We start from the raw sequence: 24,689 nt of genomic DNA on the forward strand, positions 1-24,689 counted from the left end.
GAAGGAAGGAAGGAAGGAAGGAAGGAAGGAAGAAAGGAAGGAAGGAAGGAAGGAAGGAAGAAAGGAAGAGAGAGAGAAAGGAAGGAAGGAAGGAAGGAAGGAAGAGAGAGAGAAAGGAAGAAAGAAAGAAAGAGGGAAGAAAGAAAATCTGCTCATTAGGCCGAGGGAGCAGCTCAGCATTGAAGTGTAAGGCCAGCTTGTGTCTTCCCTCTCTGCAGGTCCTGTAAACTCAAGTTCTTACGTCTGAGGCAGTTACTTTTTTTTTTTTTAACCCCCTGCAGAGGCTAACTTTTTAACAGAAGGGCTGTACTTGACCAAACTGTAGAAGCAAGCTAACACAAATCCTCCCACAAAGCGATGGTTGAGATTAAAGACCTCAGGAAACACTCTGGTCTCTCGGGACAAGGACTGGGCTTGTTTGGCTCTGGACCTCCAGCAACTTGTGGACCATCAGGTGTAGGCAGGGCACATTGATGAGCACCTGCTGAGCTGTATCACGCACGGCTCAACGCCCGGAAACAACAGGTTACTCATCTCTTCAGAACAGAATGAGGCAAACTGAACAGCATGTCACAGCCCATAGTTAAGAAGTTTTCTTATCTTCAGAAATCCCCGCTGCAGCCAAACACAGGCACAGAGAACAACTGACTACTGCTTCTCATTTTGTATCTCTGCTGATAATATTTCAACTCTCCGGCTGTTCTATTGAGACAGCTGCCAGGAGAAGCCACGGAGGGAAAATTTGTCTTGGAAGCCTGTGTAGCTGGCCAGCTCTGGGGGTCAGACATGATGAGCAGTGAGGGACAGGAGCGCTGCATGACACAGATTCTCACTTTCCAGAGAGGAGATGCCTCATGGTGATTTGAGTCAAGTTATTTAATCTTCCTGAGATGGAAAGATCTCAAGTTCTAGGCTAGCCTGGGCTACACAGTAAGGCTTAACTACCTCAAAACAAACGCACAATCTTCTTACGTAATGGCTAGTTTATGTCAATTAGACACAAGCTAGAATCATCTGAAAGGAGAGAATCTCAACTGAGAAAATGCCTCCGTAAGGCCCAGCTGTAGGACATTCTCTTCCTCCTTAGTGATTGATAGAGGAGGGCCCAGCCCATTGTAGGCGGTGCCACTCCTGGGCTGGTGGTCTTGGGTGCTATAAGCAAGCAAGCTGAAGGAGCCATGAGGAGCTAGCCAATAAGCAGCACCCCTCCACGGTCTCTGCATCAGCTCCTTCCCAGTCTGAGTTCCTGTCCTGTCATCCTTCGATGATGAACTGTGATACGGAAGTGTGAGCCAAATCAACCCCTTCCTCCCCAGCTTGCTTTTGGTCGTGGTGTTTCATCACAGCAGCGGTAACTCTAAGACACCACCCGAGCCAGTTTCCTTTTCCGTAAACTGCTTTAATCACACTGGCCTCAGATGCTTTCAGAATTAAGCTGGTGAACAGATGAGAGACCATTTGATAAGCAGTGAGCAGAAACCACTGGTAGGAAGGGACAGTGGTTAGACAAAGCCCTTGGTCTAAATTAACAACTGCTGGCTACCTTTGCCTTAAAAACAATAAACCAACCCCCAAAAGGACTGAGATCCCTGAGGAGGCCTGTGCGGCTCTGACAGTTTGAGGAGCACAGCACGTGTGCACATTAACAACCACTTTTGAGGGTGAGTCAGTTGTGTGAGGTGAATAAAACTTAAAAATACAAAAAAAAAAAAAAATAAAGTAACCAAAGTACCAATGTCATTTCAACACAATGAATATCTGGGTGGCTGCTAAGTACTAAAAGCCACATGACCTTGGAGACATACAGACCCTATTCTGTGCAGCAACATGCGAAGGTTTCAGTGCAGGTTGATATGTAGCTCAAACTGGATCTGCTGTGGCAGAAACAACACATCTACTTTTCTAAGAAGTCTCCGAGCTCACATGCCAGACAACTCACTCACTTAAGGTGAGACTCAATGTTTTAGTATGTCTGAGTAATTAAGCCATCCCATCAACCTAAGAGCATCCTCTTCTACCCTGTGTCATTAACAGCCACCTCCCATCTCCTGTCACTCCACATCCCCCGCCTCCGGCAGAGGCTGACAGGCTGTCTCTACAGTTACCTAACTGGCTACCCAGCTCAGGCAGGCCTGAAACTCATGATCCCCAATCTTCGACCTGTCAATTTCTGGGGTTATATTTGTTCATCATCCTTGGCTCTTCACTATCTATCAGGACCAAACCCAGGAGCTTAAGCACACTAGGCATGTGCTACCCCACTGAAGTGCATTCCCCGCAGCTCTGGCTCATGCGCACCACCGCCTGTAGGGTTTCATCATTCTCTATGTTTGCAGCATGGATCAGTTCTGATGAGATGCATGGTATTTATGGACTCAGGTCTACTGAGAGGGTTTTATCACCCATTTCAGTTGATGGATACTGGGTTGTCTCAACTCTTAAGCTAGTTATTATCAGTGATGTTGTGACTTTCTTAGAGAAGCACCAGGGAGATGTGTTTCGTTCATCTTGAGTACACCCCTGGGAGTAGGCTCATGGGGTTGCTAACATGTCTAGTATTCGGAGGAGGTGCCTTCTGTGCCATTTCACATTCCTACCAGCAACCAGGAGGGCTCAACTTCTCCACTCATTAGCACTCACTCTTGCCTCCTTTCGATTACACTGTCTGCATGCAGGCTGAGCGCAGTGCCTGGTTCTGCTGGCTGATCCCTCATGCTGATGGCTACGATGGGTCTGCCTGCTGGACCCTCACACTTCTCCCCAGAGACACGTCCACTCAGAGGCTTTGCCAGGTTTTAATGAGGGTGATTGCTGCTGGGATGCTAAGGGCACTGCTCTGTCCTTAGACATGGCCCATCTTATTTGTCCTTTCACCACTTTGTGTTGTTTTTCGAGACAGGGCTTCTCTGTCCTGGAACTAGCTCTGTAGACCAGGCTGGCCTTGAACTTACAGAGATTCCCCCTGCCTCTAAGTGCTAGGATTAAGGGAGTACTGTTTCGTTTTTCTTCTTTGCTGTTTTAGCTGTTGGTGTAATCTCAGAAACCATTTCCTAACCTTAAGTCTCTCTGAGAGTTTTACAGTTTTAGCTTGTACATTAACTCTTACGTCCAGGATCCTGTTTGAATTCATTTTGTATATGGTATGACTTAGGCCCAATTTCATGCAAGTGGACACAGGCTTATTTTAATGAAACTAACTAAGGCAGTGTTTTCAGGAGGTGGCCCAAATGCTACTCTGGAAGGCTCTTCCTCTAGCTGCAGAAGAGATTCTATTCTGTGCTAACAGACATGAGCGAATGAGCACAGAGAGCACCGAGGGGCTGCGGACAGATGTGTTTCCCCTTCACTGTGAGGCAAATGCAATGTAGCTGAGCAGGAGGAATAAAGAACTAGGCTTGCCATATGGTTCAGGCCAGGACCACAAACAAACAAACAAACAAACCCAGCCTTCTGCTCATCCTCAGACGCTGACTGAGCTCCTCGTGGGCAGGTGTCAGGTATGACTGGCAAGCCCGGGAGGAGCCCAGCACCTGCAGAGTGTGCTGAACACACACATGTGACAAAAAGAACTTTTTTTTCTTCCTAGTGGCTGAAACAAAGGCTCTACCTTTAGATAAGCCAAAAAAATTAAGATACATGCCTGTGTCTGACCAGAAAGAAAGTGAAACAGAACAAAAGCCAGGGAAGGTGTGGAGGTTGGGGGGTGAGGTGGGGAGGGGCATGCTGGCACAGGTCAGAGGCTGCACTCCAGGCCACACATGGTCACACCTTCCCTGAAGGATCAGATTCTGGGCCCACTTTTAGCTCAGCACTCAGCATCCGTCACCCTATGCACACAAATGTAGCTGGGACCCACAGTGTGTAACCTCAGGACTCAAAGACTCAGCCCCGGACACAGCGGTGGTGGGAGGGGGACTTCCCAGGGGCCCACAAGCTGCTGTGTGCAGACCATCAGCCCAGGCCACAGCACCCATGGGTCCCCGCCTAGGCCCTGGAGGTGAGGGCCACACAAAGTGGCTCTCAGTGGAGCCCATCACTTGTGGGTCTCCCCTGAGTGCTGGCATTGAAGGCAGCCTGTTCTCTTTCACACGCACCAGGCAGACTTGCATCCCTTAGTCCTAAAGAGCTACGAATACAGGGCCCATCAACCCCATGATCTATGTGCTCAGCTAATTTTGCCCAACACTTTGTCAACATGTGTGTAGACTTATGACTGACAGCTCAACTCCAGCCTAGAGACATACCCAAGGTAGTCAGTCCTTTCCTACACAGTCCTTTATACAAACGGACCTGGAGGAATTATCAATAAAAATGATAGAGTGTTGACCTCTGATTCACAGTGCCCCAGCCTGATAAAGTCTATATTGTTCATAAAATAAAAGCAGTCAGTTTTTGAGTATCAGCTATCGATGAGATAGCCAGTGTAGCTCTGTGTCATCTCATTTTTATAATATACATATATTATAAATGTTTTTATAATATACATATTTCTGTTTTACAAATAAAGTTGAGGGGGGACTTTGAAAGGATTAAGCACCCACAGAAAGGTTACCACCTTCTAGATGAGGTATGCTGGACTGGTAATCTCTGTGAGCCTCAGTTAACCCATCTGTAGAATGGGGCAACAACATTATGCCCAAATGAAAAGTCATTGTTTGATCAGTTATCACATCTGGAATTACTGGGGGTTAGTCCTGTTGCACAGTAAATGCTGTAAGGCACAGGCTTCATGCATACTGATTTCCCCTGTCCTCTGTCTGTTTCATATGCTGGTACTTTTTTTTTATAAAGATTTATTTTAATTTTGTATGTGTGCATGCATAAATGTAGGTGCCTTTGGCATCAAGAAGAGGGTATTGAGCCCCTGGAGTTGGAATTATAGGCAGTTATGTGTTCTGGGAATTGAACTCAGGTCTTTTACAGAAGTTGGAGGAGCTGAGCTGTCTCTCTGATCCTGTACAGTAGAATTCTAATTCCAGCTTTGTAAGGCAGGGATGCTGAATGGCCCCATGAATGCTACACCAGAATCCTTTCTGGAAACTAGTCATCTTAATACTGTGAACCTACAGGAGAAAGCTCAAGGTGATCTGTCATTCACTGGAGTCTCTCTGCTGTCACTTCTCAGAACTACCTCAGGGCTTGGTAGCTCTCTCTTCTACCTACTCCTTCCTCACCTCCCATTTATGTGAATCCAGCCAGCAAGGTGGTCCTCTATGCCTGTGTACAGGCCTTTTGCTATTCCTGCTAATACTGGTTGAGCTTGCCTTTGCCAGTAAGTACTGGTAGAAACCTGTCCAACCACAGTGTCCTGTCATGCCCCCCACACCCCCAGAAAAAACAGTAAACTTCACAGCTTTCAACTTGGAAGACTTTTAAATGGGGCAATTTAAATGCTGGAACATTCTGAAAACTTGGGAAGTTTGGGTGTTTGCCAAAGGGATATAGAAACTGAGAGGTTCAAGGACACTGGGTTCTCAGAAGCCCAGGAAAGACAGGAGGAAACACAGCCCTTCGACACACTGCCCGAGGCAGATCGTGGTGAGGCCTCACTGTACAGCTAGATCCTCCCTCCTCCCATTAGCTCCAGAAGAAAAACCAGCTGCAGGGATGGGGAATTGCGAATGTTCACTTAAGAAAATGAGGGGCCAGGAATGGTGATGCTGGCCTACAATCCAAGGAGGGAGAGGCAGGTGGCATCGAAGTTACAGGTACCAGCCTCATACCCAGAGCTCCACTGCAGAGTAGGTTCAAGGCCAGCTGATGTTATAGGAGACATTGTCTCAAAACAAATATATTTCTAAAAGGGCAGGACCTGGAGTTCAGTGTTAGGGTATGTGTTTAGCAGGCAGGAGGCCCTGGGCTCTATTCCCAGCAGGGATGGGGGGAGAGACAGAAAAGAAAAAAGAAGAGGAGGAGGAAGAAGAGGAAGAGGAAGAGGAGGAGGAGAAGGAAGAGAAGGAAGAGGAAAAGGAGGAAGAGGAGGAGGAAGAGGAAGAAGGAGGAGGAGGAGGAGGAGGAGGAGAGGAGAGGAGGAGAGGAGAGGAGAAGGAGGAGGAAGAGAAGGAAGAGGAAGAGGAGGAAGAAGAGAAAGAGTAGGAGAAGGAAGAGAAGAGGAAAAGGAGGAAGAAGAGTAAGAAGGAGGAGGAGGAGAAGGAGGAAGAGGAGGAAAAGGAAGAGAAAAAACAGCCCATAAATAGGTGAAAACTTTTATATAATTTGATAAGCCCCAGGCAATGTTCAACATTTAACAATAACTACTCCTAGAATCCACCCAGTGTGATGGTCATATCCAATCTAGGAAACAAAAGAGTGACTGCACAGCTGTGGGCCACAGACAGGAGTTATGCATCAGCCAGGCACAGAGGACTTGGGCCCTTTTTCTTTCCAACACAAAGTCTGGAAGGTAAAACTAGGTAGGCTAAGAAGAGGCTCTCTCCCACCTGATGCACCCACGTGGTGTACAGCCAGGCCACTAGGCCTGTGTTCTTGTGCTTGCCGGATGCTGCTGGGTAAGGCAAGAGGCAGCCAAGGTGGTGCTGAGCCCATTTCCTTTCTCTCCAGCTGCAATTACAGCTGTGCTGTGATAGATGAGAACTCCAGAGTCCCTCACAGCATTACGTTTCCATGAAACCTTATCTGTACTGGGCTTCAGAGAGAAAGAGCACCTCTGCTGTGCATTCGGGGTTCTTGACTTAAACACTGGGAAACAGTATTTATTTAAGGGAGTCGTTTTCAAACCCTTTTTACTTTGTGGTTGTGGGGACTGAACCCAGGGACCTGCTTGCGTGAGTCAAGTGCTCAGTCACTGACTATATGCTCAGCCCTTAAACAATGTATGTAGTGTGTGTGTGTGTGTGTGTGTGTGTGTGTGATACACATGTGTACACAGGTCAGAGAACAACTCATCAGAACTGGTTCTCTCTTTTGACCATGTGGGTCTCAGATAACAAACTCTGTGGCAGACACCCTTACCCACCGACCCATCTGCTGGCTGTAAACAAGTTTTCTAAACCATCATTTTTGTCAATACGATCCGTGTGTGCATGTGGTGCTAGGATAGCACCAGAGCATGCTGGGGAAGGACTCTATCGTTCCCTGTAAAGGGAAGCTTGCAGAGAACCTTACAGTGCTGAACGGACCAACGACTGTGATATCCCCATGCAGCTAAGGTGGGACAGGGCTCTGCCCTCTCGGCTACCCTCAACTTTACTGCGGCCTGGGAGAGCTTCGCCAAGACGGACAGATAGACTGAAAGGAAGGGTAAGTGAGCATTTAGATAAACAGCACACAGAGAAATGGATGGTGGAGAAAGAAGAGGCTTTAAGTGGGGGAAGCACTGGCCTTGAGGACCTGCCACCCTCTCACTGGTACAGGGAAGCGCACTGCGAGAGTCCTAGGTGGCGGCTAAGCTGAGGATGGTGTGAGAAGCAGCAGGTTATGTACATAATATGTACACAAGCTTCACACGTGCAGATATCACATGAGGCAGAGAACACTGCTGCTGCTGGCATAAAGAGAATCGTTTTTCTTTTTGGTTTTTCGAGACAGGGTTTCTCTGTGTAGCCCTGGCTGTCCTGGAACTCAGAAATCCACCTCTGCCTCCCAAGTGCTGGGATTAAAGGCGTGTGCCACCACTGCCCAGCAAAGAGAATCTTCTGGAACACTCACAGGAAACATAAACTGGGATGTGGCCTACTAGGGATACGGTGGTGCAACACATTTCCAAACAGCTCGGGGTGGGGAGTCGGGGTTGGGGCACTACGGTGCCTGCAGAGAAACCAGCGGGCTGCAGTTCTCCCACTGGGATCCCTGGAGGAGCACTAGTCATCCATTAACTGGCTAGAAATACTCGTGCTGGGCCGCGCTTGAAATGTACTAACGGCTGTCTGGGCATGAGGCTGGTACCTATCGTAAACTCTCTGGAGGTCTCCCTGGGGATGGCGAGGCATGCACCGTACAAACCTGAGTAGGAGAGCCCAGCAATCTCTATGAACAGGTCTTCTTCCGAGAAGCTTTCTGGCAGCATGAGGCAGGCGGTGGTCACCGCACTCTTCAGGTTCTTATCCAGGGCAGCTCTGAGAACCATGTTCTCACTCATTGATACAATCTTCACCTGCAAAAGGCAGATCGCTAAGCAGCAGCACTGCAGAAGCGGATGATGCTCCAACACTGGGTGTGCACAAGCACTGACTGTCCCTTCTGCCTGCCATCAACCAGAAGCCCAGCGACACGAAGCCATCACGACTCTAACAAGAGACCCCAGAGTCTCCTGCTGAATGTCAAAGTCAGAGAAATTGTTGAGACAAAAAAAAAAAAAAATCACTTCGAGGGAGACAAAATGAACATTCTTTTTTTTTTTTTATTTTTTTGGTTTTTTGAGACAGAGTTTCTCTGTATAGCTCTGGCTGTCCTGGAACTCACTCTGTAGACCAGGCTGGCCTCGAACTCAGAAATCCACCTGCCTCTGCCTCCCAAGTGCTGGGATTAAAGGCGTGCGCCACCACCGCCCAGCTAAAATGAACATTCTTATTTTAAAAAATTATTGTATGTGCATGAGTGTGTTGCCTGCACGTAAGCACAAGCAACATGTGCATGCTGTGCCTGCAGAGGCCAGAAGAGGGTGTCTGACGCCCTGGAACTGGAGTTACAGGTGGTTGTGAGGCCCCAAATGGTTGCTGGGAATAGAACCCAGGTCCTCTGGAAGAACAGCCAGAGCTCTTAACTGCAGAGCCATCTCTCCAGCCCCCAATATTCTTGAATAAGGAAACTCACCATAGGCTCTGGAAAGGAACAAATGTCCTGGAGAATTGCACTTCAGCATCTTATCCCTTCGTTGTTCTTTTACTGGCTGTGTGAGTGGAAGGGGGCTTATTACTATTTACAATTTACTCCCTTCTTGTCCATATGTAACCTGGGTAGTTCATGTTCCATTTTATTATTGTTCGATACATAGATTTACACTTGACTAAGTAAAGAGAAACAAAATCGGCTACAAAAGAACAATCATGGGGCTGGAGAGATGGGGCAGAGGTTCAGAACACTTGCTATTCTTCCAAAGGTCTGGGATTCAATTCCTAGCATCCATACCAGGGGGCTCACGGTTGCTATAACTCTAGGTCCAAGGGATCTGACTTCCTTCCCTGGCTGCCACAGACTGACATTCACATGTACACATAAATAAAAACAATAAAAGGAAACACTGACAAGACTGGGTTTTGAAGCTGTCTCAACCGTGTGACCCTGGGGCCAATCACTGAGCTCTCAGGAGTCGAGTCCAGATCCAAAGCCATCCAAAGAGCTGTCACAAAGGTGAGTATGATCCAAGTCCATGGTGACCACTCTACTTGCTTAATGAAAGGGCCTTTTCCTTCCGATGCAGCAGGAGCTGCTCCAACTCCAAGTGATGCCACTTGGCACCCCGTCTGCTCTGAGACTCGCAGTTTTCCAGTCTGCACATGGTTAACAGGATTTTTCAAGTCCCTAACTCTGCTGCGTCCTAACTCTGTGACAACAGGTATAATACTTAGCAATAAAATGGCCTTCACAGGAATCCCACACACCTGCTGGCCGACTCAAGCCTCTGGGTTTCTTGTGCAGAGCAGGACCTTCTCTGGTTTTAACTCTTTGGGTTTTTTTTTTTCCTCCCTGCTAGCATTAATGGCTCTTCATATTATATTTAGGTAGGCCTAGGAGAGCCCTGAAAATAAGCCAAACAATCAACTTTAAAGACAGGGTCTCACCATGTAGCCTTGGCTGGCCTGGAACTCTCTATGTAGACCAGGCTGTCTTCAAACTCAGAGATCCTCCTCCCTCTGCCTCCCAAGGGCTAGATTAAAGGCCTGCAAGTGCCACCATGCTTGACTCTTTGATATTGAGAATACAGTCTTTTAGCCCAGGCTAGCTTTGAACTTGTGAAGATACACCCCCACGGTCCCTTAAGTGCTGAGGTTATGGGAATGTGCTACCTCCCATAAATAGTGGGACTATTATAACATACAAGCCTCACACACCGCAGGTGAGGCAAAGCCATCTGGTTCACCCTCTTCTGCCCTCACGATGAGAACAATAGTCCATAATTCCGCCTTTCAACACTTGGCGAGTTTAGCATCACTGGGACAGCCAAAGGCTGGATGATGAAGATTCAGCAAAACGGAGGACTTTTCCTCATGGATTCAGTCAGGAATGTACTTCTCATCTTGACAGATGGTAAAACAAATCCTTTCTTTTTTCAGTACTAAGGATGGATCAAACCCAGGGCCTTTTACATCCAGGCACCTCATCCCTTAGGTACACCCCCACGTCCCCATTTTAAGGCTCTAAAACAACTCCTATTATCATCCCCTAGATTTAAATTTGTGTGTGTGTGTTCACATGCCAGTGAACATGTGGAGATCAGAGGACAATGTGAGGGAGTCTGTTCTCTCCCTTCCACTACGTAGGTTCCAGGAATCAAACTTATTCATTACCCACTGAGCCATCTCACCAGCCTTTTTCCCCTAGCCCTCTCAAACCCTGCATTCCACACGAAATCCTGGATTCTGGAAGACAACCCGAGCCTAGTGAACTCCTGACTTGTCCCATGATGCCTCTCGACATCCATATTCCCATTCTTTCCCCCATCTACCAGATCCTTCTTAAGAGTGTCACATCTCCTTTGTGTACATTTCTGTGGCTTTTACAGAGAAGCTATTTTGGGATGTGAATAACTCAAACATGCAAAGAAGTGAGTAACCTTGGGCTTCTTTCCCTGCTTAACAAAATACCACTTGTTCTCTAAGAAGGCCGCTCGGCTCGCGCTGTTGGAGAGCAGTCTGCTTGCTATTTAAGGTTAAGCGAGTGAAAAATAAAAGCATCCTTACTCAAGGGGGAAAATGTGCGGATCTGGTTCTCCAGCGAAAGGTGAACTAGGACCTCGTCTCCCTAGCAGTGCTGCTTGTTGTTCAAAGTGAAATGCAGCGAGCGAGTGCTTGGGGCTCTGCCAGAGAGGCCTGGGAAAAGGAGCAAGTCCTCACATTTGTGAATAGCTGATTGTACCTACTGGGAACGCTCCGACCTGGACTGCACACAGCATTAGCAATCCCAACTGCTTGAAGGGTCTGTCAAAGGGGAGATTTGTGGGTACTTTTCAAACCAGGGAAAAAGAGTTACACAGGGGAGGACTCCAGTGTAACAGTGACAGCAGAGTGGACTTCTAGTCTCAGAGAACCCAGACCTGCCACAGCCCTGTGACACTCAGCTCCCACCTGAACATTCCCATCTCAATACCAGGGCAAGGGCTGCTCTAAGCTGTCACTGCTTGAAGCCATGAGGGCTGGAGCCTGGACAACCCGCTGGACTGTGGGCTCTTAGGACAACTGATGTGGGGGTCTTCATTTTTATTCCTTCAGCATGCAGAGAGGAAACTTGGCTACCTTCCGAGTCATTAAATGAATTGCTCGATCTTTGCATTTCAAAGGTAAGATGCCCCAAAGCTGGCTCACAGTACTGCAGGGCCAGAACTAGTAAGCCAGGTCTTCCAATTCCTAAGTCATTGCAACTTTTCTATCCTCAGAATGTAAAACAATAAAGTTACAGTATGGTGAAAAACCACCAAAGGGCGAACATACGAAAAATACCACTTAATTTTAGACTTTTCACAGATGAATCATATGGCATGTGAATTTTTTCTCAATAAAATTGTCATTTTAGTTACTTTATATTTGTTTTGGGGAGAGTGCTCACTGTTTAACCCTGGCTGGCTTAAATGCTAGGCAGATTCAGCCAGCCTGGAATTCAGAGGTCCACCTGTTTCTGCATCCTGAGATCTGGAATTAAAAGCTTGTACTATCATGCCTAGCTCCATTAAATACTTTAAACCATTGTAGGGTTTGGGATATAGCTCAGTGTTAGCCGTCTGGGTTCCATGCCCTGCACTATGCATAGGTACGTACACATACACACACACACACACACACAGATAGAGAGAGAGAGAGAGACAGACAGAGACAGAGACAGAGAGAGACAGAGAGAGACAGAGACAGAGAGACAAAGAGAGAAACTGATGCAGAACTTAAAGCTGTCCAGGAAATAAAATTAGGTATCTTTTCAACCATAAAAGTATAATATAAATTTTTAAATTTTTTTTTTTAAATTTGATGATACAGGGTCTCACTATGTAGCCTTGGCTGTCTCTGAACTCAGAGATCCACTTGCCCCACCTCCTGAAAACTGGGTTAAAGGCATGCACCACCATCTCAAGCAAAAGTGTAATAGAAGTTTAGTTTATAGTCAACTCTTTCTAGAAATGTCCATCTTTCCAAATCCTTCATATTGCTTTGGAACACTTGCTAGTGGGTGAGAAACCCCCTTTCAAATTGCAAGCCCCAGACACTTTGGAAGCTTTAGATCACATGATCTGATACAATGTCTTTTAAAACCTAAAGATGAGGAGTTCACATATTTCAGAATTCTTTAAGATACTTGCTCATTTTTCTTGTAGAAGATGCCACCTTTGTTCAAGTGTCACAGTGTTTGCTGCCACCTACAGGTGAAAAGTTTGTAGATCCTAATGGGAAGAGGTGGCAGATTTATTCCCACAGGAAGGAGAGCTGAGGAAATGGGGAGGAGGAGGTATGCTCACATACATTGTCAATGATTTATTTCAAAATACTTATGTATTTTTAATGTGTATGAATAAGTTTAACATCCATTATGAACACATACCGTATGTGCATAATGCCCAAAGAGACCAGAAGATGATAGACCCTTGGGAGGTACAGTTGCAGACAGCTGTGTCCCCAAGCTCAGGACACATGCTAAGCGTAAAGGAGGCTCTAGGTTTAATCCCCCACATAACAAACGACCCAGAAGCCATTGTGTTTACTCTGTGACTCCATAGCATTTTTGGTTCCTAAAAGCTATTTAAAAAAACAAAACAAAAAGCTTACTTTAAAATGCTGGCGAGATGGCTCAGCAGTTGAGGGCACCGGCTGCTCTTCCAGGACTCACATGGTGTCTGTGACTCCAGTTCCAGGGGAGCAGACACCATCTTCTGGCCTCTACAGGCACTGCACACATGTGGCGCACAGACATGCATGTAGGCAAAACAGCCATTTACATAAAATAAAAAATAACTCTTGAAAAAGTTTTAAAATGTTCCTGGCAAAAGGACAGTAAAGACACATTTGTACACATACATTTTGGTTCGACTTCCTTTTATGTAAAAGTAACCGACAGCCAAGAACACTGAGAGGGAAACAGCACGTCTGAGTTTCTCTAAATTAAACACTTGGGAATGCCCATCCACAGATGGACTACCCCAAGGTGAGGGAGACCTAGCCAGCGAGCTGCGTGGGGCACACAGTTACATGGGAAGCAGACATCTGAGGACTGGGTGTGTTGGCTTCTAAAAGCTGAGTCTTTGAGCATATAATCCTGCTTCTAATTTCCAGGCAGGGCAGGGAAATTACTACCTCCACTGTACAGGTGGGTTAATTGAGATTTAGAGACAAAACACAACTCTGTAAGTTCATACGAAGGTAACAAGTGGCAGAAGACTGAGGCCCGAGGCTTCTCATTTTACATCCATTTCGGCCCCATTAAGCTACAGGGTTTGCAAAAACAGACAGACAGACCCCCAAGGAGAAAAAAAAAAACCCACCGAAATCAAATCCCACAATCGCCCAGTGGCAGAGCACCTGCTGCTCACACTCTTGGGACTGTGCACACACTGTGGGGCACACCTGTTGTCCAGCTACTCTGGAGAACATCATAGGACCATGTCTCAAGGAAAAGCAAAGCGAGAAACAGGAAGAAAACTTGGGACAGAAAATGGGGTATTTTTGGTCTCTAAAACTTGCTTTCTAAAAAAACCTTCATTTGTAGTAATTTCCTCAACGTCAGGTTTTGCTAGTTATAGGACCTTGAAATGATATGATCATGAAGCATACAATTATTTCTTGTGAATATCTGAAACAGTTTCAGTGCGTCTGCTGCTCTCGGACATTTAAAACTGTTTCTCCAGGAACAGGGATGACGCTCAGCCATACAGCATCAACCGGCTTGCATCAGGTCCTGGGTTCCCATCCCAGCACACACGTTCTAGCTTAATTAGAGACTACAGAACATAGGGGAGGCACTGCTGTGTGTTTACCTAAGCACATACATGTGTAATATGCACATACATGTGTGAGAGGCACACTCATGTGTCGCATTGCTCTATAGACACAGTTCTGGCCATGTTAATGCATATGAGTGTTTTAGCTGCATACACGAACGTGCACCACTTGCATTCCTGGTACTCGAGGTCACAAGATGGCTTCGGATTCCCTGGGGATAAGGTGACAGATGTCTGTGTTGGGAATGGAACTTGAGTCCTCTAGAAGAGCAGCCGGTGCTCTTAGTCACGGAGCCATCTCTCCGGGTGGCTGTCCTGTTATGTGTGACTGATGAGTCTCCAGCAACCCTCCTCTTTCCTGGAGTTGGGCAGGAGAGCCCTCTCATCACACGGCTGGTTCCTCTGGTAGTCAGCCCTGTCCCGAGCCTGAGCAGAGGCTCAACCAGAGTCACGAGCTTGGCAGTGTGGTGCCGTGTAAAAGCCATGGTAAATTCCAAGGGCTTACGAGTTCTCTGCCAGGAGCCTGGACAAAGCCCACTATGTATCTTACATGCATGTTACATGCATAAAGGTGTATGTGTACATGTTATGTATATCATCTCCTCTTAGGGTGCAACATCACAGGGTAATCTCTTTATTCTGTGGGATGATGAACTTCATGGAAGCTAAGAGGATTTCTACCTATATTTTCATTTCCTGAAATTCCAGACTTATGAGCTCATAAAGATCAAGTGAGGTCAAGCTCAGAGACAAGCAGTTATGCTAACTGTGGCACCCTGAAGGGCACAGACTCACCGGCTTTTGGAGGCGTCCAGCGATATATAGGTTATTCCAGTTGAGGAGGTCCTCAATCAGAGTGCCAGTGCTAATAACCCCATATTTGATAAGCTGCAAGAGAAGACAAGAACATGACAAAAAGCCAACTACCAGGCTGCTGCTTCCATAAGTACAAGAAAGGGAGTGGCTAAGGGCTTGTCCAGGAATAGGATGCTGATCTCCATAGCAACTTAAAATACCCACATCTTGCTGGGTGTTGGTGGTGCACGCCGTTAATCTCAGCACTCAGGAGGCAGAGGCAGGAGGATTTCTGAGTTCGAGGCCAGCCTGGTCTACAGAGTAAATTCCAAGACAGCCAAGGCTATACATAGAAACTTGGAAAAAATAAAAACAAAACAACAATTCCCTCCAAAAACACAAGGAAAACAGAACAAACAAACAACCCACATCTCTATCAAAACTGCCCAGAGATTTAGTGTCAAGACTGACCTGGCTCCCAAGGTACCGGAAGTGAGATGGCCAGTATTTTAATATACATGATTGTTAAAGACACCATCTAGGATCAGTCCGCAATGCTAGATCCTTCCAGTTTCAGAAGTGATGATTTAGGTAATGCTCCTCATTTGAGAAATAAGATACTGAGTGCCAGGGGCCAGTGAAAGGGCTCAGCAGGTAAAGCTGCTTGCAGCCAACACTGATGACTTTGAGTGTGAGCCTGGAACCAATGAGATGGAAAGAGATAACTGAATTCTACCAGCTGTCTTCTGACTGAAACACACACACACACACACACACACACACACACACACACACACACACACAGAGTAAATCTTAAATAGAAATTAGGTCCAACGACAGTAAATGACAAGTTTACTTGGAGACAATGCACCAGCAGAGTGTGAGCTAGGTACTGCAGCTGGGCACAGTGATATATGCCCCTGGTCCCTGCAGCTGGACATAGTAATGCATGCTCACAAGCCTGCTATCCTAGAACCTGGTGGAATACTGGATTGCTTAAACCCAGGAGTAGTTTGGGGCCAGCCTGGATGACAATTGTGCCTCAAATAACAGACAACCCTAAGGGTTTAACAATTATACCCCAAAACTGCATCCTGGACTTCTGATATTCCTTGCATTACAAAATATTAGAAATTCTTCTTTCATTAAAAGTTTTCACCTGGGGGCTGGCGAGATGGCTCAGTGGGTAAGAACACTGACTGCTCTTTGGAAGGTCCTGAGTTCGGATCCCAGCAACCACATGATGGCTTAGCTTACAATCACCCGTAATGAGATCTGACACCCCCTTCTGGTGCATCTGAAGACAGCTATAGTGAATTATGCAGGAGCGAGTGGGCCGGAGTGAGTGGGGCTGTCCTGAGTTCAAGTCCCAGCAGCCACATGATGGCTCATGGTCATCTGTACAGCTACAGTACACATAAATTAAATAATAATTTAAAAAAAAAAGCAAATCATTTAAAAAAAAAAAAGTTTTCGCCAGGATGGAGAGATGGCTCAGCAGTCAGCAGTTAAGAGCACTGACTGCTCTTCCAGAGGTCCTGAGTTCAAATCCCAGCAACCACATGGTGGCTCACCGCCATCTGTATTGGGATCTGATGCCCTCTTCTGGGGTGTCTGAAGACAGCAACAGTGTACTATTACTCATAAAATAAATAAGTAATTCTTTAAAAAGAAAAGTTTCACTGGCCTTTCCTGACAATGACTTTCAGTGTTGTTGATTCTTCCAAATGGTGGCAAGATGAAAACTCCCTTATCAGTGCTAAGCACATGGAATGACAGGCAAGGCCATTTCTACAATAATTTGTATAAGATTCCAACATGGATTTCCTGGCTTACTAACTGTGTTCACAAATATCTAAGTAGTCTTCTCAAGCTGTAAATATTTAAGAAGTAGCTAACAATTCCAATTAGAAAGTACAGCCACTGTGGCACACAACCATGCACAGACATTTGGTTGCTTGAGCTGGTAATGTTATTTGGAAATTACTTATCAAGGCCAGGCTTTGCAAACTATTAATTATGAAGAAAGAACCAAGCTATGTGTTTTGCACAACACAAAAGGAAGCAAAAGGCTGTGCTGCGTCAGACAAGCGGTAGCTAGGAGTCCCCAGGGTCACTTGTCACATGACCTTATGGAGTCACTTCCCTTCTCTAGACTGAGGTTTTCTTTACTGCATGGAGCAGCAGGCGGGTGCACAAAGGACCAGCAAAACTAATGCAAATCCAGGTGCGGTGTGCACACTTTTTAATCCCAGCATCTGGAGGCAGAGGCACATGGATTTTGGAGTTTGAGACCATCCTGGTCTATAGTATAAGTTCCTGGACAGGCAGGATTACACAGAAAAACCCTGTCTCAAAAAATGAAACAAAAACAAATCAAAACAACAACAAATTAAAAATTAACTAAGGAAAGTGAAGGCGTGACCTTAAGATGACAGATGGAGCACTGCACAGGCGGCCTGTCTCTGCTCTTTACAGCCCGGGCCTTTGACCAATGGTTGGGTCATTACCTGGGGCTTGTCAAACATGCAGTATCTCAGGTTCCATCCCAGAACAACTGAATCTGGACCTGCATTTTAACACGATCCCCAGGAGACTCACACCTGTAAAGGTTAGACTGCCCTAAGCAACTGGCATTAGTGTTGGCACAGGCAAATCCACAGGTCACCCCTGACCCCATCTCCCACCTCCCCTGAAGAACTAGGATGCTTCATTTAGTTTGATCTCTCCCCATGCTGGGGATCAAACCTAGGACCTAGGTAAGTAAGTACTTTGTCACTAAGCTACATCGCCAGTGCCTGATGTGTTATGCATAACAGGCAGGGTTCTTGACTGAAGACAATCTATTTTGAGGGGATCCAAACATCTTACCTGCCCTCTAACGTGCAACCCTCAAATCATACCCACCTACCAACACCAAGAACTTCCCTCCCATCATGTGACGTCACATACTCTCAGTCACCTGACACCCTCTTCACTTCCTGGCAGTACCTGTTCCTCCTCTTAGATGACATCACCCTCTATCCTGGTCCTTAGTGGTCCCACTGCTTTGTCATATTTCCCAGACAGCCGTCCTCAAAATGTGCATTCCTACCCAGGGCCCAGTAAAGCAGTGTGGCCAACAGATTAAAACCTGAGAACTACATGGCCAAAGGTCAAAAGATAAGATAAAGTCAACTCGTGGCCGGTCGTACTCTTAGATACCAGGTACAGTCAACAGCAGATGAAGAGTCTAGTCCTGTCTATGCCTGGGTTTAAGAAAGCTGGATGGGGTAAGGCTGTTTCCTGAGAATGTGGACGTAATATTTCACTGGATTCTACTGCCAAATTACAACCACCCAGTTATGGCCAAGGCTTGAAGGCCCTTACCTTCCCGTCACACATGATCAGGGGGTTGAAGTAGACTCCGGCACCGTAATTATCCTGGACAGATGAGATGATCCTGGGCCCCAGGAGTTTGAGGAGGGAGTAGTGGCTCCAATTCTTCTTCAAGTTCATTGCATGCCAGGCAACAGGGTTGTCTACTGTGAACACTAGGTCTAACATGGGATTCTGGGAAGGAACAAAGGGTTCAGCACTACCACGTAACAAAAACACTTAGGGAACTAACTGAAAATTCCAAAGTGCTACAGGACTACATTTCATGGTCAGAAGACCTGGGGCGGTCTGCCATTGAAAACTTGAGCAGTTCCCACAGAGCAACGCCAGCTTTGCCTTTCATCCACACAAATGATGATGTCACACACTCACCTACTACGTGTTATGTGTCAGCCCCCGTCGGATTGCTTGATATACAATGAGTTAATTTACCTCCAAAATGATCCCATCAGGCAAGTATACTATTCCAGTTGGTATAGGAAAGGAAACAAAGGGCTGGGGAAAGCGCTTTGCTCAAGTCTGCAGAGCCCAAGGAGACCCAAGGAGAGGTGGCTCAGTGCTTAAGAGCACTGGCTGCTCTTGCAGGGGACCTGGGTTTGATTCCCAGCACCCACATGGTGGCTTGCAAATGCCTTCTTCTGACAAATGTGGGCACTAGGCATGCATGTGGCCCAGGTACATTCACACAGGTAAAATACTCATACACATAAGTACTTAAAAATAGTTTTAAAATATTAAGGAAAAAAAAAAGCCTGATAGGTTTCAGGGCAGAGAACTCAAGAGCCCACCACTAAAGATAAACAAACTATGCCCAAGTTGAGTCTACATAGGAACGCTTGGCATACCAACTGCACTCAGAACAAATTAGATCAGGAGAATGAGGAGGAAGGATTTTTCTTGGATGTGACATAGATGAGTTCTGAAGAATGTAAGAGGGGGACGCAGCACGGAGAAGTTAACCCAGGAAGTACGGAAAACGGTTGCCACGTTAGTGGAAACTGTTCCTACAGGTTGGTCAGCCAGGTGTGCTCCAGAACCCCCCAGTCTGATGCTGGTGTAACCAAACATATTCATGGAGTACTAAATGAGATCAGAGCGATTTTCCACATTAAAAAACTTTCCAGAGGAGCTGAATGGAGGGAGGAGTGCTTATGAATGAGGAAATGAAATGGCATTATTTGCTCAGGCACTGACATCGCAGGAAAATAACACCAGGCATATTAGCATGAATGCAGAGAATGAAAAAGAAGAGAAAAGAAGGGTCCTTTGGGGGAGAAAGTCCTAGGTCAGCTCAGAGAAGAACCTTACTGAAAATCCATGCAGTGTCTATCAGGAGGGATGCTATGGTGTCCCAGGCTGATTTTAAACCACTAGTGATATTATTTAAGATTTTGGAGGTAACATGGGTAGGACACGGTTACATGTGTGTACAGACGTATGAGTCCATGTTTGCAGGTCAGAGGGCGCTGGTTATTGATCTCATGTACCATCTAATCTACTTTTCTCACACTTGGTCTCTTACTGACCTGGAGGTTGCCAAGTATGCTGGGAGCCAGGAAGCCCCGGGGAGCCACCTGTTTCTGTCTCCCCAAGGCTGAGATTACAAGTGAGTACCACAATGCCTGGCTGATTGTAAAAAATATATATATAATTATGGTAATGTATATGAAGTAACTGGACAACTCATAATTTCTTATAGGCACATGATCCATACTTTCCCGTATTCGGCCAAGTTAGAGAAAATAGGTAGGATACAGAAGAAATTCAAGCAACACCAGAAGGTAAATTTTAACTGGAAGAAAGATCTGGCCAGTATCTAGACCCAGGATGCCCTACTGTAATCTGTACAGTGTGATCTCTGCAGACCACATCGAGACTTGTACTGCTGTTTCTCAGTCAACTCTGGAATAACAAGGCTCAATCCCAACTAGACTCCTGTCCAATGTGTTGAGGTGAATAAATGTGCTACCTCCCTGGGCCCTACGCCCAGTCCATCAGCTTCTTGAAGCCCACGGATCATTCTGTATGTTCTCCTTATCTTTAGATGGGATTTTCAAAGTTGGTTTCCGAATTAGTTACCTGGGATGTTTTACATACTGCTAAAGTCCTTAGGTCAACGAAATCAATCCCTGTAGACAAAGTCAATCTTTGTGTTTCTAAAAAGCTCTGGAAAACTCCAATGACAAAGGCTGAAAACACTTAAGTAGGACCTCCTACTTTGTTTTTCCCTTCCCACCGCGTCTCTGAAATGCCACCACCTCTACATCGCTCCCGACTTAGATTGATGGAGACAGACTACTCATCCCTCACTTATCCTATCAGCTCAGTTTGATGATAGATCAGCATATAGTGGCACTGGCTGCCAAACATGATAAAAAGAGTTCAACCTACCATGACCCACGTGGTGCAAGGAGAGAAACAACTCCCTCAAGTCGTCCTGTGACCTTCAAGTGTGCGCAGCGATGCACGTGTGCTTGCTAGATAACCACTAAGTAAATGTAAACATATAGATGTGCCTGGCTTGGCAGCACGAGCCTTTAATTCCAGTACTGTAAGTTCCAGGGCAGCCTTCAGCCAACCCTGACCAGGAAAAATCCAAATTCCACTCACACCGAGGGACACTTTGCTAGGATGAACATTTTACTAATTGACTCTTGGCGTGTCCGGGCTCCGCAGTGATGGAAGGCACCCGGAGACCGGCGAGGCAAACAGGTGCCAGGCAAGGGACTGGTCGCGGAAAGAGGGGACCTCGGACTCACCTCCTGGTGTGCACTGGGTCCTGCCTGGCGATACACCGCAGAACCGTAGGCGAAGGCCAAACTCAGGTCCTCCGGAAAGTGAGCCAGGATCCTGCGCAGGCCCACGCCCGAGCTGTGTAGCGCCTGCAGCGCCATGGGCGGGCTGGCCCGCCGCTAGGAAGGGAGAGTACTGCGCGGACCCTGTGCTCGCAACTCTCGGTCGTGCGGACCGCGCTTCCGCCCGGTCCCGCCCCTCCACGCACGCGCGCTTCAGAGCAGGCCGCTGGCGACCAGCGGGGAGGCCGAGGCTCCGTTGCGCCCTCTAGCCGGCGGAGGAGCACACTGCATGTCCATCCTGAGACTGTTGACTTGCCATAGATGCAAATCTTTTGTAGCACTCAAACCACGAATGGTTATTAAACCATCAAATTGATTAAATCATACGTATATTGAAGTACTTTTTTTTTGAGATAGGATTTCTCTGTGTATTCCTGACTGTCCGGGAACTCTCTGTTAGACCAGGCTGGCCTCGAACTCACAGCCATCCACCTGCCTCCGTCTCCCAAGGGCTAGAATGAAGGCATGAACAACCTCATTCACAACATTGGGTAGCTATCACCTCTAGCACCAAATTGTAGGAGAATCTGAAGATTTAGAAAAAAATGTAAAACATGCTGGTCCAGGGGATTGTGATTTCTAGAAATTGGCCATGGTTTTCTTCATGTGAAAAGTCCCTTTCAAGTATGATAGTAAATAAAATGCTCTATAAAAGGAAGCATATTGTATAAACATTCCCTGACATTTTCGTTCCATTTTGGGATCAGAGAAGACTCTTTGTCTCTTCAGGGATGGTCTCATCAAGGGCCTTTTAATTTCCATGCCTTTTCTGGAGAAAATGGGATATCATAGAGTTCTTTACACAATGAGAAAAACTTGCTCAAGATGGCAGGAGCCTTCAGGAGATAATTGAGCTCCCAGACTCTTTGAAGCTGTGCTTTCTTCTCTAACTTGCACTGCCACCTGCAGTCCCAGCTACTCGTGGGGCTAAGGCACGAGGGTGGTGAGTTCTAGGCAAGCTTTGGCAAGTTTGAGGTTGGACTGGGATACTCTGAAAGATCCTGCTCTAAAACAAAAACAACATCAATGCACTGTTAGGGCTGGGTGGTGTGTCTCAGCAGTTAGGGCTGGGTGGTGTGACTCAATGCTAGGGAGATTGCTAGCACGCACAAATCCCTGGGCTCCATCCCAACACAGCAGATGACCACATGCCATGGCCGGAGCTGTGGCTCAATGCTAAGTTTCCAGCACCCACATGGTGGCTCACAACCATCTGTGACTCCAGTTCCAGAAGATCTGATGCTCTCTTCTGATCTCCAAGGGCACCAGACATGCACATGGTATACATACATGCAGGTGATTGCACAGACACATAAAATAAAATTTGTTTTTAAATCTTAAAACAACAACCAACCTTCTACTAAGGGGCCAGGGAGAGGGTCCTGCTAGAAAAGTACTTAATGTGTGCAAGCCTGAAGACCTCAGCATGGATCACCAGAACCATGTAAAGCCAGGCATGGTGGCCCAAGTCTGGAACCCCAAACTCCTATGGTGAGATAGGAGGCAGAAACAGGAAAATAGCCTGAGGATTGTCTAGCCTGTGGCACATTCTGGAGGACACTAAGAGACCCTGGCTCAAACCTACACTGGAAGTTGTCCTCTGACCTTCATGTGTGTGCTGTGGTACTTCTGCATGCATGAGTATGTACACACAGAGAGAGAGAGAGAGAGAAAAGAGAGAGAGAGAGAGAGAGAGAGAGAGAGAGAGAGAGAGAGAATAAGTAATTACATCACCTGCATCTTACAGGTGACGATCAGGAGAGAGCTGCCCCTCTGAGCTCCCATGAACATATGGTAAAAGTGGAGTTCAAATTCAGAGCTGGCCGCACACCAAGGTCTCTCTCACCCTAGTCCATCTTTGAAGGGTTTTGAGCAGGGACCCAGTGGGGTCAAATAAACAGTGAGAAGAGTCAGGAAAAGTAAAGATGGAACTCTTGCCACAGTGTCACCTCCAACGAACAACAACAACAAAAGCCTGGCCCAGCAGGCGGATGCAGGGCTATCTCGGGTTCATTCATTCCATTGGAGAGATGGTTCCTTGGATTCACACTCTCCACACTGCTGAGAATTTTGCGGTGAACGGGTTATAGCTCTCGGATATGCAGGAGCCCAGGGTCTGCGGCAGACAGACAGTTAACAAACAAACAAACAAAAAAGTGCAGTCATGCAGCAGGCACCCAGTGCTAAGAATATAATCCTTCCAATAAGGGGACACGAATCAGCTCTGGGGATGGGGGGGGGGTGCAAAGCAAAGCAGCAGCAAAGGAAGAAGTGTGGGCTACAAAGCCAGGTCTTGAATGGCCTGGGAGGCATTTGGTGGGAATGAGAAATCAGCTGTGTGGAAACCATAGTTGGAATTTCGGGACAGCAACTTGGAGAGGGAGTCCCAAAACCAGAGGAAGAAGGCAGATGGAAAGCTCCGGACTTCAGGCTTCCTGTGCTGGTAACAGCATTTTGATTCATTCTAACAAATCCTCTCTCTCTTGCCCAGACTGCTTGGATGTGAGATGCATTCACTGAGGAAGTACACAGAACCCTTCCACATAGAGATGGAATGAACCTTGTTCCCAGCAGTTTCTTATCTTCTTTCTCCCTCTTAGGAAATAACTCAACGTTCCTCCCCACCCCTTCGCTGGCAAGAGTAATGCAAGCTCATAAAAATGTAAACATTACAAGCTATGTATCTTATCCCCTGAGGAAACCACTGGTAACCTTCAGTATATATTCTTCCAGATACTCTTATGAATATATTAATGTTTAAAACATTTTTAAGTGGAAATGGATGAAAGATATTATTTTCCAATACAGTTTTATCACCACTTCACATATCAAGGGCATCTTTGTCAGAATATACAGATGTATTTTATTCCTATTACTAGCAGAGAATTACTCTAAAATATGGATATTCCATACTGACATAGATTATTTCTCTTCTTTCCTTTTTGCAATCCTGGTCATATGACACAGAGCCTTGCATACACTAGCCAATGCTGTAACACCGAGCCAACCCCACAGCCCCATTTCTAGTTTTCACACATGAGTCAGTGTCTTTTGAGCTATTCCTTTAAAAATGATTTTACATTTTCTGTGTCTTCGTGTGAGCACATACATGCTGTGACATGTCTGTGGAGGTCAGAGGACAATATGGAGGAATACATTCTCTCTATTCCCCATGTAGATTCCAGGACTCGGACCTAGGTCAGAAGGCTCCAGGACAAGTGCTCTTCTCTGCTGGACCAGCTCTCCAGCCCTCTGGGTGTTTCCTTTTGTTTGTGCCAAGTACTGCATTGATATAAAATTGACTCCCAGGGCTGGCAAGATGACTCAGCAGGTAAAGGTGCTTGCTATGAAAGCCAAACAACCTGAGTTCAAGTCCCGGAATGGGCAGAAGATTGGAGGGAGAAAACGATTCCACAAAAGTTGCCCTCTGACCTTCACACACAGTCTGTACCATGTGCACCCTCATACACATAGCACACACTCGCGAGAGCGCGCGCGCGCGAACACACACACACACACACACACACACACACACACACACAAATAATTTCTAAAAAGCTTGCTGC

At 46.5% G+C, this 24,689-nt stretch overlaps 1 protein-coding gene across 3 annotated transcripts in view; it reads right to left on the minus strand.

Annotated features, from left to right (window-relative positions):
- The window catches only part of Tamm41 (TAM41 mitochondrial translocator assembly and maintenance homolog), a 34,343-nt gene extending 13,091 nt beyond the window's left edge, over positions 1-21,252 (minus strand). For 2 of the 3 annotated variants that reach the window (XR_004122245.1, XM_031382988.1), the window contains exons 1-4: positions 21,028-21,252; positions 18,260-18,442; positions 14,891-14,983; positions 7,963-8,113 (exon numbers count right to left, since the gene is read on the minus strand). Coding sequence is in view for 2 of the 3 variants with exons in the window: in XM_031382988.1 (XP_031238848.1) it covers positions 7,963-8,113; positions 14,891-14,983; positions 18,260-18,442; positions 21,028-21,162 (562 nt within the window). In the remaining variant the exon portion in view is untranslated. Of the gene's footprint in view, positions 1-7,962; positions 8,114-14,890; positions 14,984-15,361; positions 15,626-18,259; positions 18,443-21,027 lie in introns of those variants that run through there. The other variant, XM_031382989.1, reaches the window with a different exon arrangement.
- Between the last annotated feature and the right edge of the window lie 3,437 nt (positions 21,253-24,689).

This window comes from Mastomys coucha, unplaced genomic scaffold (assembly GCF_008632895.1).
Source record: "Mastomys coucha isolate ucsf_1 unplaced genomic scaffold, UCSF_Mcou_1 pScaffold20, whole genome shotgun sequence".
Taxonomy (NCBI): domain Eukaryota; kingdom Metazoa; phylum Chordata; class Mammalia; order Rodentia; family Muridae; genus Mastomys; species Mastomys coucha.